The following is a 16,559-nucleotide window of genomic DNA, read 5'->3' on the forward strand; positions in this document are numbered from 1 at the left end:
AAGAAGCCAGTTCCCATGAAGGCACAATAATTTTGAAGAAAAAGTGCCAAATTTCTCAACGACCAAAGGAAAAGTTTGCTTGCTATGTTTATCCATATCAGAAGCTCTTTTCTGGGGGGACTTTCCTGGCAGTTCAGTGGTTAAGACTCCTCGCTTCCACTGCAGGGGGTCACAGGTTCGGTCCCTGGTCAGGGAACTAAGATCCCGCATACCACGTGGCAAAAAAAACCCAAAAAAACTCAACAGCAAAAAAAAAAAAAAAAAAAAAATACTAAAGAAAGAGAAGTTCTTTTCTGAAAAAAAGATTTTTTTTTGCTTGGGCAAATCTAATATAACGTTTTTCCAAAATAAAAATACCTTTATTATTTATTCTGACTGTAAAATTAACATATGCAAACTGTAAAAAATTAAAACATATTAAAAAGTATGGAGAAAAAAGTAGAAATCCCCAGAACCCACACAAAGATGGACACAGTACGTTGAGGAGTATTTTCCAATGAGTACAGAGGAAAAATATTTAAACTATTTAACAACTGGTACAGGAAAGGCACTGACCAATCAAAGGCACAGACACATCAACAAAGAGTATGTGTATATGACAGTATCAGTGTGTTCTGGCTGAATTGCAGTCCTGCATGTACACACATGCATGAGTGCATATGTCAATAGCATCAATCTTTTTCTAACTGGCATAATAACATATTTCTGTCTATTGCCTGTTTTTTTTTCATGCAGTAGATTGTGGATATTTTCCCATATAAATATAAAAATACCTCTATTGCCTTTTTAATAACTAGAGTTTTCCACTGTACAAAACTAGAATAATTTAATCAGTTCTCTGGTCGTCCAATTTTTTCACCACAAAGAATCGGGATCAACACCTGTGTTTATATCTGCTGCTCACATTATTTTGTGAGGTCACAGTCACTAAACTACCAAAAAGTAACAGGAGAATGGGCATCTGTTCCCTTAAAAATACAGCCCCCTAATGCATGGAGATCAAGGGTCTTCCCTCAGGCTCCCAGCTATCTTGAGCCAGTTCCACAGTGTCCATCTTGTAATAGGAGAACCCGAACCCAGGACAGCTTGCTTCAGGGTCAAGATCACTTAAGGAAGTGGGATTATATTTATTCTTCTCCTCACCTCACCTACTTTGGCTTCTGCAGAGTTCTTGATTATCCCTAAAATTCTGACTACCTTCATTTCCATATCCTTCTGTATCTGGGCCTCCCTGCAATTCTTCTGTATTTGTTTCTGTAATTGTCTCACAGCCTGACTCCAACATTTGATGCATCCATCAGTGCTCTGACTTCTTCTGGCAGGTCTCACTCCTGTCTTAACTTTCGCCTTGACCTTTGATTTGGCGGAGATTTCTGGCTTCTGGCTGCCTTCCTGCCTGATGACCCGAACGTTGGCTTCCCGCCCGAGTGCTACTCAGCACTCTGTTAGTTAGCAGACCATGTCTTGGTCCCAAGACCAGTCATTTCAGTGTGTGTCTGCTTTCCTTAGCCCGTTTGAATCAAGCACATTAGTAAGAGGAGTCCATATCTTGCCTGGTTGTGTGGAGTTCTGTGACTGGTGGTTCGGAGGTGCGTCACCCATCCATCTAACGTACATCTTTAGTTTCACCTGTAGTTTGTTGCCCAAGTGTTGGCTCATAAACTCACATCTAGTTTGTGGAGACATCTAGTCTCCAATCTACTGTTAAGTTCCATTGTCTTTAAAACTCAAAATTCTCAGTGAATCTTCTGGAGTAATCAATATCTTGCAGGGTAAATTCAGGGAATACCAAGCTGTTAGGTGTTAATAAAAGCCTTGCTCAATTTGATGTTGTAAGGAAGAGCGTTACTTTAAGCTCTGGAAGGGAATTAAATTTTTTCAAGGAGGCAACTGCCAAGGTTCTCAAAACAACCTGGCTGAAAGGTTGTTAACTGACACATGCAACATGTGATAAAGCTATTCCGAGAAGGGAAATGGGCTGTTCCACTTGGCTCCCTTTTCGGAGTAAAGGCAGGAAAACCTGATCTGCAGATAGGATTTAAGGAACCCCACAGAAAGAGGGTCCACTCTCCAGGAGCACCGCAATTAATAGAAAACAGGGAGGAAGAGAAAGGAGCCAGAGGAGAAGGGGTAGAAGCCAGAGGAGGGGAGGGAAAGAGGGACATTAGATCCCCAACCTTGAAAAACTGGAACATTCCTATGGTGAAAACCATAGCTGAAGGCTGGAGAGAGAGAGAGAGAGAGAGAGAGAGAACCAAACAGCCTAAACAAGGAGGGTCCAAAGCTACAATCGGGGGAAATTGGTGTTATTTTCTCATTTTTAAAATATTTGGTTTTTATTTTTATGCAGGTCTATATGTGTATGTTTTTATTATATTTATTTAGTTATTTATAATATATACATAGGAGTCAGAAACAATTTTGATGCCAATTTAAGGTTTGAAGATGAGTCACAAAGGCTGGTGTATAGAAAAGAGCTTATCAGGCTGGGATAAAGCATTATTTAAATAAAGAAAGAAAAGCAACTGTGATGACATCATAGATAGAAAAGCTTGAAGGAACTGTTAATAAGTTAGTCCAATGCTCCACTTTACAGATGAGGAAACTGAGACCCACAAGGAAGAGACTTGCCCAAGCTCAGACGTTCAGGGTCACAGCCAGAACTAGAACACAGGCCTCCTAATTCTTCAGTATTCTTTCCACTACAATATAATGGCTTTTTATTATGCCTTCAGATGCATTTGCTTTTAGAAAGTTATACTCAATTTTTTATTCTGCTTACTTGTTTTGGTTGAGTCATTTTTATTTTGAATTATTTATTTTAACAGAGAAACCCAATGTGATATAAATAGACAGCTTTTGCTTTGAATCCAGGTCGGTTCAAGCAGAAATCATCAATGTTTTATATCAAGAGAGATGTCAGCTCTGCTAATTCAGACTGAAAGACGTGGGCATACAGTCACCAGCTGGTAAGCGTATCTAAAGTGAAGGGACAGAACTAACAGCCACACATCACTTATTTAACTATTGGAATTGCCAGGTAAATATTGAAAAATTTAGAGAAATGACTACACAGTTGTTTCACTTAATTTCTGAAGGGAGAAAAGAGGGTCTGGCCTCTTTAAAAAATTAGGTAGTGGTGGAAGCAAGTTATGAAAAAAATACTCAGGGCCAGGCACCAGGAGGGAAGGCTGGCTGGCTTGCTGATAAGACACATGTTATCCTGCAGGTTCTGGAAGGTCAGGGTGAGGGTGGACACAGTAGCTTATTCTTTTCTGTAGCTCCTGTGGTACTGTGTTCAGTGACCCACACATACGTGTCAATACACATTTCCTGGAAAACAGAACCTTTGATTCTGTGAAAATGGGGTTGTTCCTATAAGGAACACATTCCTGACTGTTTTGTATCCTGCCTGGGAGGGATGACTCTCAACTTCTCCACACTAGGCATTGTTGATCCATTGGTTACAGATTCCTCCTCCTACTTCTGTCTGTTTAGAGACTGACTCTGCTTGCACACCCATGTGGGGTGAGTGAATCTGTGTGAGCGCATGTGTCCCTTTTAATTTAAATAATTTAATAAATTTAATTTTAATTTTCATAGATGGTAGCATACACAGTGTTATGGGTTGAATTTCATCCCCCCAAAGTTAAATTCCTATGTTGCAGTCTTAACCCCCAGTACCTCAGAATCTGACCTTATTTAGAAATAGGGTCATTGCAGATGTAATTTGTTAAGATGAGGTCATACTCAAGTAGGGTGGGCCCTTAATCCGACAGCACTGGTGTTCTTAAAAAACAGTGCCAGGTGAAGAGAAAGAGACACATGAGGAGAAGACCATGTGAAAAGGCCCAGGGCTAGCTACAAGCCAAAGAAAGAGGCCTAGAACAGATCCTTCTTTCACAGCCCTCAAAAGGAACCAGCCCTGCCAAGACCTTGATTTCAGATTTTAGCCTCCAGAACTGAGAAACAATACATTTCTATTGTAAGCCACCCAGTTTGGGGTACTGTGTTATGGCAGCCCTAGGAAACGAATTCATATGTCAATGTTCAGCCCCTTAACTCTTTTCCCTTAAGAAACAGAGCTCAACTTTTACAATTACCAAGACATGGAAACAACCTAAATGTCCATCGACAGATGAATGGATAAAGAAGATGTGGTACATATATACAATGGAATATTACTCGGCCATAAAAAAGAATGAAATAATGAGATTTGCAGCTACATGGATGGACCTAGAGATTATCACACTAAGCAGAGTAAGTCAGAAAGAGAAAGACAAATACCATATGATACCACTTATATGTGGAATCTAAAATGTGACACAAATGAACTTATCTATGAAACAGAAACAGACTCACAGACATAGAGTAGAGACTTGTGGCTGCCAAGGGGGAGGGGGATGGGAGAGGGAAGTATTGGGAGTTTGAGACTAGCAGATGCAAATTATTACATGTAGAATGATAAACAACAAGGTCCTACTGTATAGCACAGGGAACTATATTCAATATCCTGTAATAAATCATCATGGAAAAGAATATGAAGAAGAATATATATACGTATGTATAACTGACTCACTTTGCTGTACACCAGAAACTAACACAACACTGTAAATCAACTATACTTCAATTTTAAAAAATAATAAATGATAAAAAAAAGAAATAGAGCTCATTCCATGTCTGTACACAAAGATCTACCTCATTAGTTTATTTTCTTAACTTAAATATTTCCCTATTGGTGGTTATTTAGCTTTTTTCCAATATTTTGTTGTTCCCAACAATGCCATAATGTACTATCTCTTTACACATATATTTCTGTGCACATATGCACGTATATCTGCAGGGTAAATTCTTAGAACTGCTTGGCCAAAGGGTAAAAAATATTATATATTAAGAATAAAAACAAGTTAGTGGCAAAAGAAGCCTCGAATAGCCAGAAAATGAAAGAGAGGTGAATCAAGTGGGGGAATAGAGTTATCTGGACAGTAACACTGACACCACTGGGTAATGAAGTTATGGAGAGGGGTCCCACCATCTGAACCTAGAAGTCAGTTTTGCTTGTAGCCTTTGCTCTAACCAGAGACAAGTTTCTGCCCACACTTAGGATGCAGAAGTTGAGTTGATTCAGAAGTATATTTGTATCTTAAATGCTCTGGTGAACTGTGAATTATATAGAAGTGCTGGGTTAGGTTCCCCGAGGAGAACGGCTCCCGGTTAAAAACCTATGTGTGATTTTTCAGACCTGACCATAGGCAATTCCAAAGGCTCTACCTGGCAGGCCTCACGGGTGGGGGGAAAGCTGCCCTCCCCACAAGGGACTTGGTGCAGGGCCAGTGCCCCGCAGTCTGTGAAGGGAGATGCAGTCAAGGACTCAGGTCCCCCTAGCAGGTCACGCTCTTCGCATATTTGCATTCCTGGCCCAGGTGCCTTCATTCCTAAGTCTCTCTCTCTCCTTTTATTTTTAATTGAAGTATAGTTGATGATCTGAGGTCTTGAGGTCTTCTTCAGGAGCCTCTACGAAGGCCTGCTTATTGTGAAGGGGGTGCTGGGGGAGATTTGAAGACACTTTTCCCCACTCTGACTCTGTACCCAGTACTTTTCCACCCCTCACCCTTCCCCCACCTTCCTCCCCAACACCCACTCCTCAGGGTCCCTAAAACTGCTGGAGCCTTTTGTTCTGGGTCCCTCAGCAGGGAGCCGACCCTCACATCTATGCTGACCCATCTGACTCTCCACCTGTGTGCCTTCCCATGGGGGGAAAATGGACCAGGGGGAGTCAGCGCCCGCTCCAGTCTCAGCCTCCTGCTTTACCATCATCGGAAGTGATTAAAGTCTTGCTGCTTTAATCGGCTACTTTGACACCTGGCAGCCTAGCTCTCTCCCAACTCAGTAGAGCCCCTGACATCCCCTTTGGTAAGACTTCCAATGCTCAGTGGTCTCACCATCAATTAGGCAACAGTTACTCAGGAATTACGCATATTAAGCAATCTAAACATTGCCCAATCTCCCCATTGCCCATTTCCATGGGACTAGGAATATCTTTGTGATAACCCGACAACAAATCTCTTTGCCCATCTGGTCTCTCTATATGGAATTTGCAGCATCACTTAACCTGCAAAGGGGCAACAAGGAGGAACTTAAATTTACTGAGTGTCTACTCTCTATGCCACTCCTTTTACATATATCATCTTGTTTAATCCTCATAACAACCCCTTGTAGTGGGTGCCATCATTCCTATTTTACAAATGAGAAAACAGAGTGACTTCCCCGAACTCAAACACCTGGCAAGCAGTGGTACCAGGACACTAGCTGGGACCCACCTGCGTGCTCTGTCCACCACCCACTCTGTCCACCAGGGCAGTGGTGCCTTGATTAGCTGTGGAATCTGCCCTTGCCCGGCTCTTGGGGAAGATACCCAGAAGCACCCCAGTAGTGGGGCTGCCTGTACCTTCGGGTCGTCTTTCACACCCAGGAAGAGGTCGTCCTTCAGCCCTTTCTGGCAGTGCTCACACGTGCAGTCAAAGTAGTACTGCTTCTTCAGCTGCCTCTTGCGTTCTTCGCTGACGTTAAGGAAGTCGATATAGGACACGGTCAACTCCTCTCCTTCTGAGATCTTGCCCAGGGCCCGGAGTTCAATTCTGGAGCAGGGTAAAGCAGAAGAGTCCATCAAATCCGGGGTGGGATGTATGCTCTTCAAGGTTTCAAGAAGTTGAGTCTCAAAGATAACGACCTCCACTAACACTGAGAAAACTCCATTCCCCCCCACCAAAGGGGGAGATGTGATGTAAAGGACAGTTTTCTGGATAGTTCTGCTCTACTCATTATAACCATCAAATCTGCTCCATTCAGCTAATTGCTCTGGAATCAGCTCAAATAGACTCCCAGTAGAGGTCTGGGTTCCATCATAAAAGCATACAAAGCTTCCACGCCTGCAATTCTCCCAGTGCATTTAGCTACTGATTGTCCGTAACAAAGGAATGGAGAAATAATAAGGCAAAAACTCCAAACAAGAGAAGACTTGATAGTCATTTCTGGTTAGTTTGGAGACTGCTTCTCTCAGAAACATGCACATTCAGTTACCCAGAAGCTTGGCCCGTTCAGTGCCTAATTATAAGCCCCCTCTTACCTTAACCTTTGGTCCAATGGTTCAGACCTAATTTATGTGAGGAGACTTATGCCTGGAGACCTCTGAGGCAAATAAAGTCTAGCTCTTTATTAGCCCACTGCATTGTTCACTTTTGTGTTTACTGGGGGACATGGGTTTGGGGTTGAAGGTGGTTAGCGAAAGCAGATGATATTGCAACCCCCTTCCAGCCTAGACCTGACCCTCCAATTACCTACAGCACTACACACCTCACCATGTAATAGATACAGAATGTACTGAAGACAAAATCCCACTGCACAACTGACACCCAGCTAAGCCAAACTAGCTGAGACCAGCCTGTGGGCCTCTCAGCCATGCATCTTCCACCCAGGAGGCCAGAAACTACAGAAATAGTGGTGAGCCCGGCAAGCTGGATCCTAAGCTATGCTCCTGTATCCTCCCAACATCAGGGGGCCTCCCTGCCCAGAGGGAACCCATCACCCAGAGAGAGAGGGGCAGGATGCAGAGGGCGGGGAAAGCATCTACAGAGAAGTCCATGGTCATTTCCTTTACCTCCCAGAGAGGCTGATTCAGATGCCACGTGAAAGGCAGGAGAAGATTCCAGCACCAGAGAAAGGTCCCAGTCAGAGGGAGCCCCTTCCACGTGCTCGGAGGTGACAGCCAAGCGAGGAACAGCAGTAACTTGCAGGTCCAGGCCCCTGAGGTGACCACTTAAGGTTATAGAACCTCCTCTCAAAGTGGGGTACACTGCCATGCCCCATATATGTGATAATATATATAAAAACAACTGTACAGAGCCTGGCAAAATCTGAGTGCCTGTTCATCTTTTGTTCCTCCTTTCCTTTCTTCTCCACCCCAATTTTTGGCTGTTACTGCAGGGATAAAAGGCAAGAAGGAGAGGAGGGCAAGATGATCCTGCTTACAGCTCTGCTTAGAATCCTAATATGTCCCAGCTACAGGGGACCGACCTTCTCATTTCACAAATGAGGATGCTGACACCAGAGAAGTGAACTGTCCCCAAGGTCCCACAGCACTTTGGCGCCAGGGTCAAGATTAGAACTCAAGAGCTTAACCACATCATACTGGCCTTGCCTGATTGTCTTCAGTCTGCCTTCCGGGTCTTCAACGCACAGGAAATGGGACGCACCAATACCCTTGAGATTAGGACTCTACTGATGTCCTAGATAGTTGCATAGGAGCAACTCCTGGGCCACTGTTGAATGTGATCTCTGGCATTGGTCCTGGTGGGATAAGTAAGCAATTCTGCCCCCACTAGCCCTTTCACGGAGGCAGCTCACTATACTGACATGTCCTCATTCAACAGTGAATCAGTGGCCAGTTGAGCTGGCCAGTAGCTTTGCTTCGCACCAAGGTTAATCCAATTCTTACAAGGTCTCAGAGTATCTCAAATTATTTCAATGATATTAGAGAGTTTTCAAAACCAAATTAATGTAAAGTCACTTAGGTATAAGAAATGCACATTTATATGCCCCGTTTTACCTAACTTGGAACTGGGAATCAGGAGAGGAATAGTGACCACCATTCTGTTTCGGATCCCAGACCTCTTCCATCTCTAATGTTCTGCAGTTCTACAGTTCAGCCAATTGAGCCACAAGTAGGCAACTTAAGTATTTCTTGTAGAGGTCAGGAGCAGAGTCCAGGGCCACAGAGACTTAGAATTAGGAAGGTCCCTAGAGATGCTCTCATCTTGACCTTTGCTCTACAAATGTAGAACCAAACACCCAGGAGATGATGTGAATCATCCAAAGTCCCTTGCAATGCACATCCACACAGGCTCAGATGTACCGACCACTCCTACCCCTGCCCTCCCAAAGCCCAAACTTCCACACAGCATTTTGTTGTTAATCCAAAGATCATTTCAAGTACTTTCAAGCCCACCTTGAGAAAAAGGCCCATTGGGGCTGTGGAGTTGTCATTAAGAAAAGTCCAAAGTAAAATCTAACCTAAACCACTAATTCATAGTTGGCCAGAAGCAATAAAGAGAATACTATGAATAAATATTTATCAAAAACATCGCAGTTATGGGTACCATTTTCAGAACCAGTCTGAGTGAGAAGTTGGAGGTTATAAACAAACCTTTAGTCCTTTAGTAGGTCAGTAATGACAACAGTCCTCATTTCATGATAAGCAGGGTTTAAGGGGACAGTGTGGGTTTTTGCTAAGATGATGTGGACTGGAAAGGACCTTCATGCTTTGAGGTTGGAGGAGAGAGAGAAATGAGGCGTAAAAGAGAGGGAAGCGTAGGCACAGCAGGTAGTGGGTGGGTGAGGAACAACATGATAAATATAAACGCATTAAACACGCAGCATTCAGCAAAGACAAGATTCTGGGGAGCAGAAAGACATTATGGACAGACAGCAGCCAAGGAGTCTCGTGAAGGGGCAGCCCCAGCGAACCAGGCAAGTGAGGGAGATGGGTCAGAGCAGCAGGGATGTTTCCAAAGACTGACCCACCTCATCTGGGTGTGAAACATGGATTTCACTGCCTCATGACTGAAAAACAAAACAGACACCCAAATGGAAATCATTACCATTGGCTTATCCCGTATGGCTAGTGAGGGTGCACAGTACTCCAGGTTATGCCATCAAAGCTTCGGCCATCACAACCACCGCTATCCCAGCCCCTCCTAGCTGGGCTCCCTTGACAAGACGCAGCCTGGTATAGTGGAAAGTGCACTGGATTTGGAATGAGAAGTTCTGGGTTCAAAGGGACTCAGCCCTGGACAAGTTACTTCACTTCCCTGGGCCTCAGTATTCTCATCTGTAACCTGGTAATGAGACCGTCATGAGACAATGCACTTAAAAGTAGAGTGCTACAGTATTTTTCAATGGCAGGGCAAAAAATGAATGTGAACCATTCATGAAAGATGCTCCAGGTTGCCCAGTCCTGTTTGAGCGCCAAATCATGGGCAAATCGGGCTTGGAGTACCCCTTCAGAGCCTTGGGGTTTTCTGAGCGGTACACCAATAAGGGCTTCAACTTAAAGTCCCCAGCTGTGTTGCCACCAAGAAGCAGCATCAAGCGATCTTTGGATGATTCAAACCCTGGCTCAGCTTTCTCTTCTACTGAAATAAACCTTCCTTGAGGCATTCTCTTCCAAAAAAATAAAATAAAAGTAGAGTGCTAAGAAAACACATGGGAGGCTATTATTATCCCACTAACAAGCATCTTGGACAAATAAGGGTGGCCTCTTTGAATGTCTATTTTGGGAACAGTTTGAACTGTGTCTGGAGACCCATCACCCAGGTAGTATGCAGAAATTACTGGGGTTAGAGTTGGGCTCCTAACACCACGTCCAGTGTTCTTTCCGCTATGGCAGGCAGCTAGACAGTGACTGCAGTCACCCCTTGCGCAACATCCAAGAAGCTCGGGTACAATGTGGCTGCTCGCAATTAGTGGATGTGTGGAAGCCAGAGCGGGCACTGGTGATGATCTGAAGAAAGGGCTCCAGGTTCCTGCGGCTGCTACATGTGGTGACAAGAAGAGCTCTGGGTCACCACCACTTCGGGGAGTGGTGTCCAGAAAGACCAGCCCCACATGTGCATTTGATCTTCTCTGCCAACCAGGGTAACTCCAGACACCAGCTCCTCTGGGAAGGATTCCATGAGGTCCAGGCCAGTGACCCCAAGAGGCTTACAAAGGGAAAAACAAATGCTGGGGAAAGATAATCATCTGGGTCCAAAATGAACTGTCCTGTCTTGAGTGACTTTCTCAAGTGCTTAAAAGCCTACTGTCATGCACGCCCTTGCTTCCAGAAATAGGAAGGAAAAGGGAAATCAGAGCCCTCGCTCTATTGGAGCTTAAGCTTGATTCTTGGCTGAGAACCAGAAACCATTATCTTTGAGGGGAAAGCTGCTCATTGTTGATGGCTTAGAGTCAACTTGCACCTGTCATAAGAGCTCGTCTCTAAGAGCAAAAGAAATATTGTTTAGGCCTCATTCCCCCAAAGCCCCCCAGCCTGAGCCATAGACAACGAGGGGCTCATCCTGTTTGCTGACTCTTCTCCATTTGCACCCCGCCCCAAATTCCATTCTCTGCCCTTCTGTCCCCTGATCTGTGCCTTCCAAGGGGGCAGGGCTGACCTCTGAGGGCTTCATCACCCAGGTTCCTTGGCCCTCTGGCTTCTGGTTGGGGTTTGGCCAATGGGAGGAGATCAGAAGATGGGAGGAGAGAGAGGCTGGGGTATTTAGTCTCTTGGCTCTCCCTCTGCCTCGCCATGGTTCTAGCAGTGGCTGGTTTCTCTACAGGTACAGCCAAGCTGTTGGAGCGGGGGTGGGGGGGGTGGGGAGAAAGGGCCCCCTCCCCTGGCTACAGCTCTCACCAGCTGCAAGAACAATACTTCTTCCATTGCCCCTCCAGGTCAAAAGGTGGTAATGGTTTCATTCTGTCGCTAGACCCTGGGCATTTCACCATTCTTTGTCAATTTCTTCGACTCCACCCACACTTCTGTCAATTGTCCTTTTACTAAATTCTCTTAGGGTAACCCCTGAGTGTGCCTTCTGATTTCTGCTGGGAACTTGACTGCTTCTGCCAAGCGCCTTCTCAGTGGATGATGTTCTGCAATGACCTCTAGATAGAAAATCCCAGGCTTCAAGTTCTAAATTATGTAGTAGTTAGAGGCTTATCTAACATATCTAGGCAACCTCAAGAAACATACAGAGACTCCAAAATTACTTATGTGGAATTCTTTGCCATCTTCCTCATTATGTTTCTCCTATTCACAATTATTCTAGAATAAGATTTCTATTTTCTGTCCATTTGAAATCCATGCTAGCTCAGGTTCAACAGGTTACTTTTGGTTTAAATCAAGTGTAGAGACAATACAATAAGGTCTTCCCATCCCCATCATACCAACCCAAGTTGAAGACATACTCACTTGCCGTTGTTAAATATGACCGTGCAGTTGGGCCAGCAGTCATGGTTCACCAGGCCCAGGTTGGGGAAGATGCCCACGCCCACTGCCTGCAGGCCTCTCTGGTCACTGAGCGTGAAACCATTGCAGTTAATCTACCCAGGGGAAAAGAAGAGAGTCAGCTGACATAGACTTGGCGCAGAACACCCTCCAGCTGTTGAAAGTTTTTTAAAAAATAGAAAACCTGATCTCATCCTGGAAATGCTTAGAGAGTCTGGAAACAAAACAGTCAGTCTCCTATTCTCTGTGTGACTCCAAATGACCCTCAAGATCAGTACCGTGGGAGAGTCTCATATTTGCTAAAATGCACCACCATCTTGAAAATTTTGGGTAGCTGTATTCCAAAAAGGCCCAAAATGGGAATTCCCTGGTGGTCCAGTGGTTAGGACTCGGTGCTCTCACTGCCGGGGCCCCAGGTTCAATCCCTGCTCGGGGAATTAAGGTCCCACAAGCCGCGTGGCACAGCCAAAAAATAAAATAAAATAAAAATTAAAAAATTTTTAAAAAAAGGCCCAAGATGGAAATGTTGGGTCTGAGAAGTTTCTCCTTTTTCCTGTTTCTGGGTCTCACGAGTCTTCCCCAGTGTCTCTCTTGGTTTCTCTCTCTGTGCCCTTCTCTGCTTTGTGTGTGTGTGTCTCCCCTGCTACCTTTGACTACTCTCAACTCCTGCAACTATTCATAAAATAAAATTAACATCTGTTTTTGATTATTTTGTGTCTGGTGGATACCTTGTACTCTCTGTCCACAATTTTAAAATCTGATGAGTGCAACATTTACCTCTGAATGCCAGGCAAATCAAATTGGTTACCGCTTATACGGCACCTGATTTCTTTCCTTTTCCTTAAAAAAAGTTATTTTTTATAGAAATGGATTCCAAATGTCTGCTCTCAGAGTATAAAAAAATGTATAAGAATAAATATTACCTAGGATACATTAATACCTGCACACAAATTTCTGCCAAATGTAAAAATCATATATATAAATACATGCTATCCATAATATTTATAACACAATATACATTTATAGATATATACTGATCTGTATAGCACACAGCTATTTGTTATTGATACTGGAGGATAGTCACTTTCTCCATCAATCTCATTGGTCATTCAGCAAGTACATGAAGTTAAGCCCGTCAGTACCACTAATAAGCTGTGTTACCTTGGGCAAATTTCTTTCTTCTCTGAGTTCTTATTTTCCCATCTGTAGGTTGAATAAGTTAGACTAGATGATCTCTATGGGTCCTTTCAGCTCTACACCTTGGTGATTACACCATCCTTGGCTGTAGTCCCCAGACCACCTTAGAGATACTCAAGATAGTCTATGACACCCATTCACACCAAGGCTGTGGAGCATAGAAACTCCACATGTGAGAGTAGAAACTCTGGCATCAGACAGATTGCTTCTAGACCTTCCTTGGACACCAGCTCACTGTGTGACCTTTGGCAGTCCTATAACCTCTCTGGCCCTAGGCTTTCTGTTCTATAAAATAGGAATGTTAAAACCACGGACTTCATCTTGTTTTGGAAAGACTGCATAAAATAATATCTGGAAGGCTATGATGGTTAATTTTCTGTCAACTTGGCTGGGCTGTGGCGACCAGATATTTGGTTAAACATTATTCTGTATGTTTCTGTGAAGGTGTTTTTTGGATGAGATAAACATTTGAACTGGTAGACTTTGAGTAAAGCAGATTACCCTGCACAATGGAGGTGGGCCTCATACAATCAGTTGAAGGCCTTCATAGAACAGAGACTGACTGCCCCTGAGCAAGAAGGAATTCTGCCAGTGGACTGCCTTTGAAGTTGAACCGCAGTTCTTCTTTGGGTCTTCAGCCTGATGGCCTACCAGCAGTTCCCACAATCACAAGAGCCAGTTCATTAAAATAAATCTCTTTCCCTCTCTCTCTCTCTCTCCATATATATATATATGCTATCCATAAGATAATGCATAGAGTATAATATACTATATATATATATATATATATATATATATATATATATATGCACATACACACACACACACAAAATACATCCTTGTGGTTCTATTTCTCTGGAGAACTCGTACTATTACAGAAGCACCGGCACATGGTGAGCGGTGCTGAGTGTGACCATGCTACTGTCATCACAATAACCCCTTCCTCAGCCCACTCGCCAGCCCCCCAGAAGGGGCCGGGCCTGCCAGATGGGAGACATGCCCCCATAGCCCACGGCCTGAGTCTGCAGGTCCACTGGGCTCCCACCCCCTCCTCCCGGACCCTCATGGCTTCAAGAGGCCTGGAGAGGTTGCTCAAGGCAGTGCCCTCCAGAAAGCCCCTACTCTCCTCTCCCTGGTTCCCCATGATCAGCACATTAGATGCAGGAAAAGGAAGAGTCTTACTTCCAAAGTGACTGGTGGGCAAGAAGGAATAGTGACTGGGTCTTCGTTTTCAACGTGGAGAAGAGAAAATATAGGAAGTGCAGATGAACGAGAAGGTAAATCAGCATCAAAATCTACCGCTCAGAGCTAATGAGTAGTTTACGCTTGGGGTGCTGACTTCAGCCACGGCAGGAATGACCTCAGAGTAAAGGCAGACCAGCAAGAGAACTGGGTGAAAGTTCGTCACGTGAGGTCTCTGTGCCCCTCCAGCGCTTCTCTTGGCCTCCGCTTCCACTCTGACCTGGCAGCATCTGGAAGGTCCTTCGTCGGACAATCCCAGGCGCCACCCCACCCGCAAGGCCGCTTTGGGAGAAACCTTACCACGCCGAAGATCCGCGAGATGTAGTGCATGCTGAACTGCTGGCTCTGGGGCGGCCAGTACTGCAGGAAAGCGTCCACGTCCCCCCGCAGCTCCTGCTTCTCCTCCTCCCCGAAGTGCTCCACGTGGCTCTGCAGGTCGTCCACGGAGACCAGGCAGCCCTCCGTGAGCCCGCCGTCCTCTCTCTCCACCCGCCACATGACGCGCGCCGCCAGCCTGCGCGGAGGGGCGGGGTTAGAGAGGCCTCGCTGCAGTCATTCGTTCAGCAAACGCTTGCTGAGTGTCTAGTGCACGCCCGGCACAGTGTTGGGCCGTTTTGAACCAGACGGATGGAATTTCTTGTAGCATGAAGCTTCTTAGAGTGGGGGAGACCTAAGTCGAAAAGATAATCTAAACTACTGTTAAGTGCTGTGCCCAAAATCAAACAGGGTGACCTGATAGGGAGCGGCTGGGGAAGGGGAAACCAAGGTGATCGGGGGAGGCTTGACAAGGCACCCCCTGGCTGCCAGCGGAGTGAACATGCGCCCGCCCTGTGCAGATGGGGAAAGAGCAGCGAGTACAAAGGCCCTGAAGAGAGAAAGAGCTTGGCATGATTAGAGACAGCAAGGTTGGGCTTCCCTGGTGGCGCAGTGGTTGAGAATCTGCCTGCCAATGCAGGGGACACGGGTTCGAGCCCTGGTCTGGGAAGATCCCACAGGCCGCGGAGCAACTAGGCCCGTGAGCCACAATTACTGAGCCTGCTCATCTGGAGCCTGTGCTCCGCAACAGGAGAGGCCGCGATAGTGAGAGGCCCGCGCACCGCGATGAAGAGTGGCCCCCGCTTGCCGCAACTAGAGAAAGCCCTCGCACAGAAACGAAGACCCAACACAGCCATAAATAAATAAATAAATAACAAAGTGATTGTTAAAAAAAAAAAAGAAAGAAAGAAAGAAACAGCAAGATGCTGGAGCGCGGGAGCAAGGAGAGGAAAGCACATAAAGGTGGAGAGGTGGGCAGAAGCCAGGTCACGTGGGTCTGGGTAATCATGGAAGGGGTCTGGGGACCCAGTGAGGTGCGGCAGCCTGGGTCTCTCTTGACTGTGTGGCTAAGATGAGCACTGGAGGAGCAGTCTGACGACTCCACTTCTTACTGTGTGACCCTGGGCAAGTCACTTGACCTCCCTGAACCTCTCCAGTGGCAAGTAAAGTGAGGATAATATGTACCCCCTGCCATGCTAACCTGCAGAGTGTTGGTTCACAAACTGGCCCCCATCCACAGAGGGCAGGAAGAGAGGCAGACCACTCCAGATTGGTGGGTGGCAGTTTGAATCAGCAGGGGACTTACTTAGGAGGCTTGTCTTGGGCGGCCACAGATAAAAAGATCTTGGCCCCTGCCAGCCAAATCTTAGAGTTTATAAAGAGGACTTCACTGGGTTCAGTCATACCTTCCAGATGATTTCAACACCACATTACTATCTCAATGCCACGTTCTTGGGCAGCTTCTGGGTGGCGGGGAAGGCAAGCGAGCACATTCCAAGGACAGGGGAGGGGATGAAGAGCCTCTGATTACCTGGGTGCAGCTTGCAGGTCAACCGGAAGTCATGTCCTCTCAATGACCTCCTCCAACACAGAGGTGTTTAGGAGACAAAGTGAGGTAGTGGATGTCCACATCATGTGTGAACTTATTCACATTCTTTTTTTTTTTTTTTAAACAAATTAGATTTTTTCTTTAAAGATCAAATTTATAGAGAGAATGTTTTGCTTATCTCTTTTAAATTTTATTCATTATTTTTTATTTATGGCTGTG

The 16,559-nt window shown here is 45.2% G+C and overlaps 1 protein-coding gene across 2 annotated transcripts in view; it reads right to left on the bottom strand.

Moving 5' to 3' along the window:
* Nucleotides 1–16,559, bottom strand: part of SMYD1 (SET and MYND domain containing 1) — a 42,621-nt gene that overhangs the window by 9,411 nt on the left and 16,651 nt on the right. Inside the window, exons 3-6 of one of the 2 annotated variants that reach the window (XM_059942552.1) lie at nt 14,777–14,990; nt 12,002–12,132; nt 9,580–9,618; nt 6,449–6,638 (exon numbers count right to left, since the gene is read on the bottom strand). In XM_059942552.1, the coding sequence (XP_059798535.1) occupies nt 6,449–6,638; nt 9,580–9,618; nt 12,002–12,132; nt 14,777–14,990 (574 nt within the window). The remainder of the gene's footprint in view (nt 1–6,448; nt 6,639–9,579; nt 9,619–12,001; nt 12,133–14,776; nt 14,991–16,559) is intronic. The other variant, XM_059942553.1, reaches the window with a different exon arrangement.

The sequence above is a fragment of the Balaenoptera ricei genome, chromosome 13 (genome assembly GCF_028023285.1).
Source record: "Balaenoptera ricei isolate mBalRic1 chromosome 13, mBalRic1.hap2, whole genome shotgun sequence".
Taxonomy (NCBI): domain Eukaryota; kingdom Metazoa; phylum Chordata; class Mammalia; order Artiodactyla; family Balaenopteridae; genus Balaenoptera; species Balaenoptera ricei.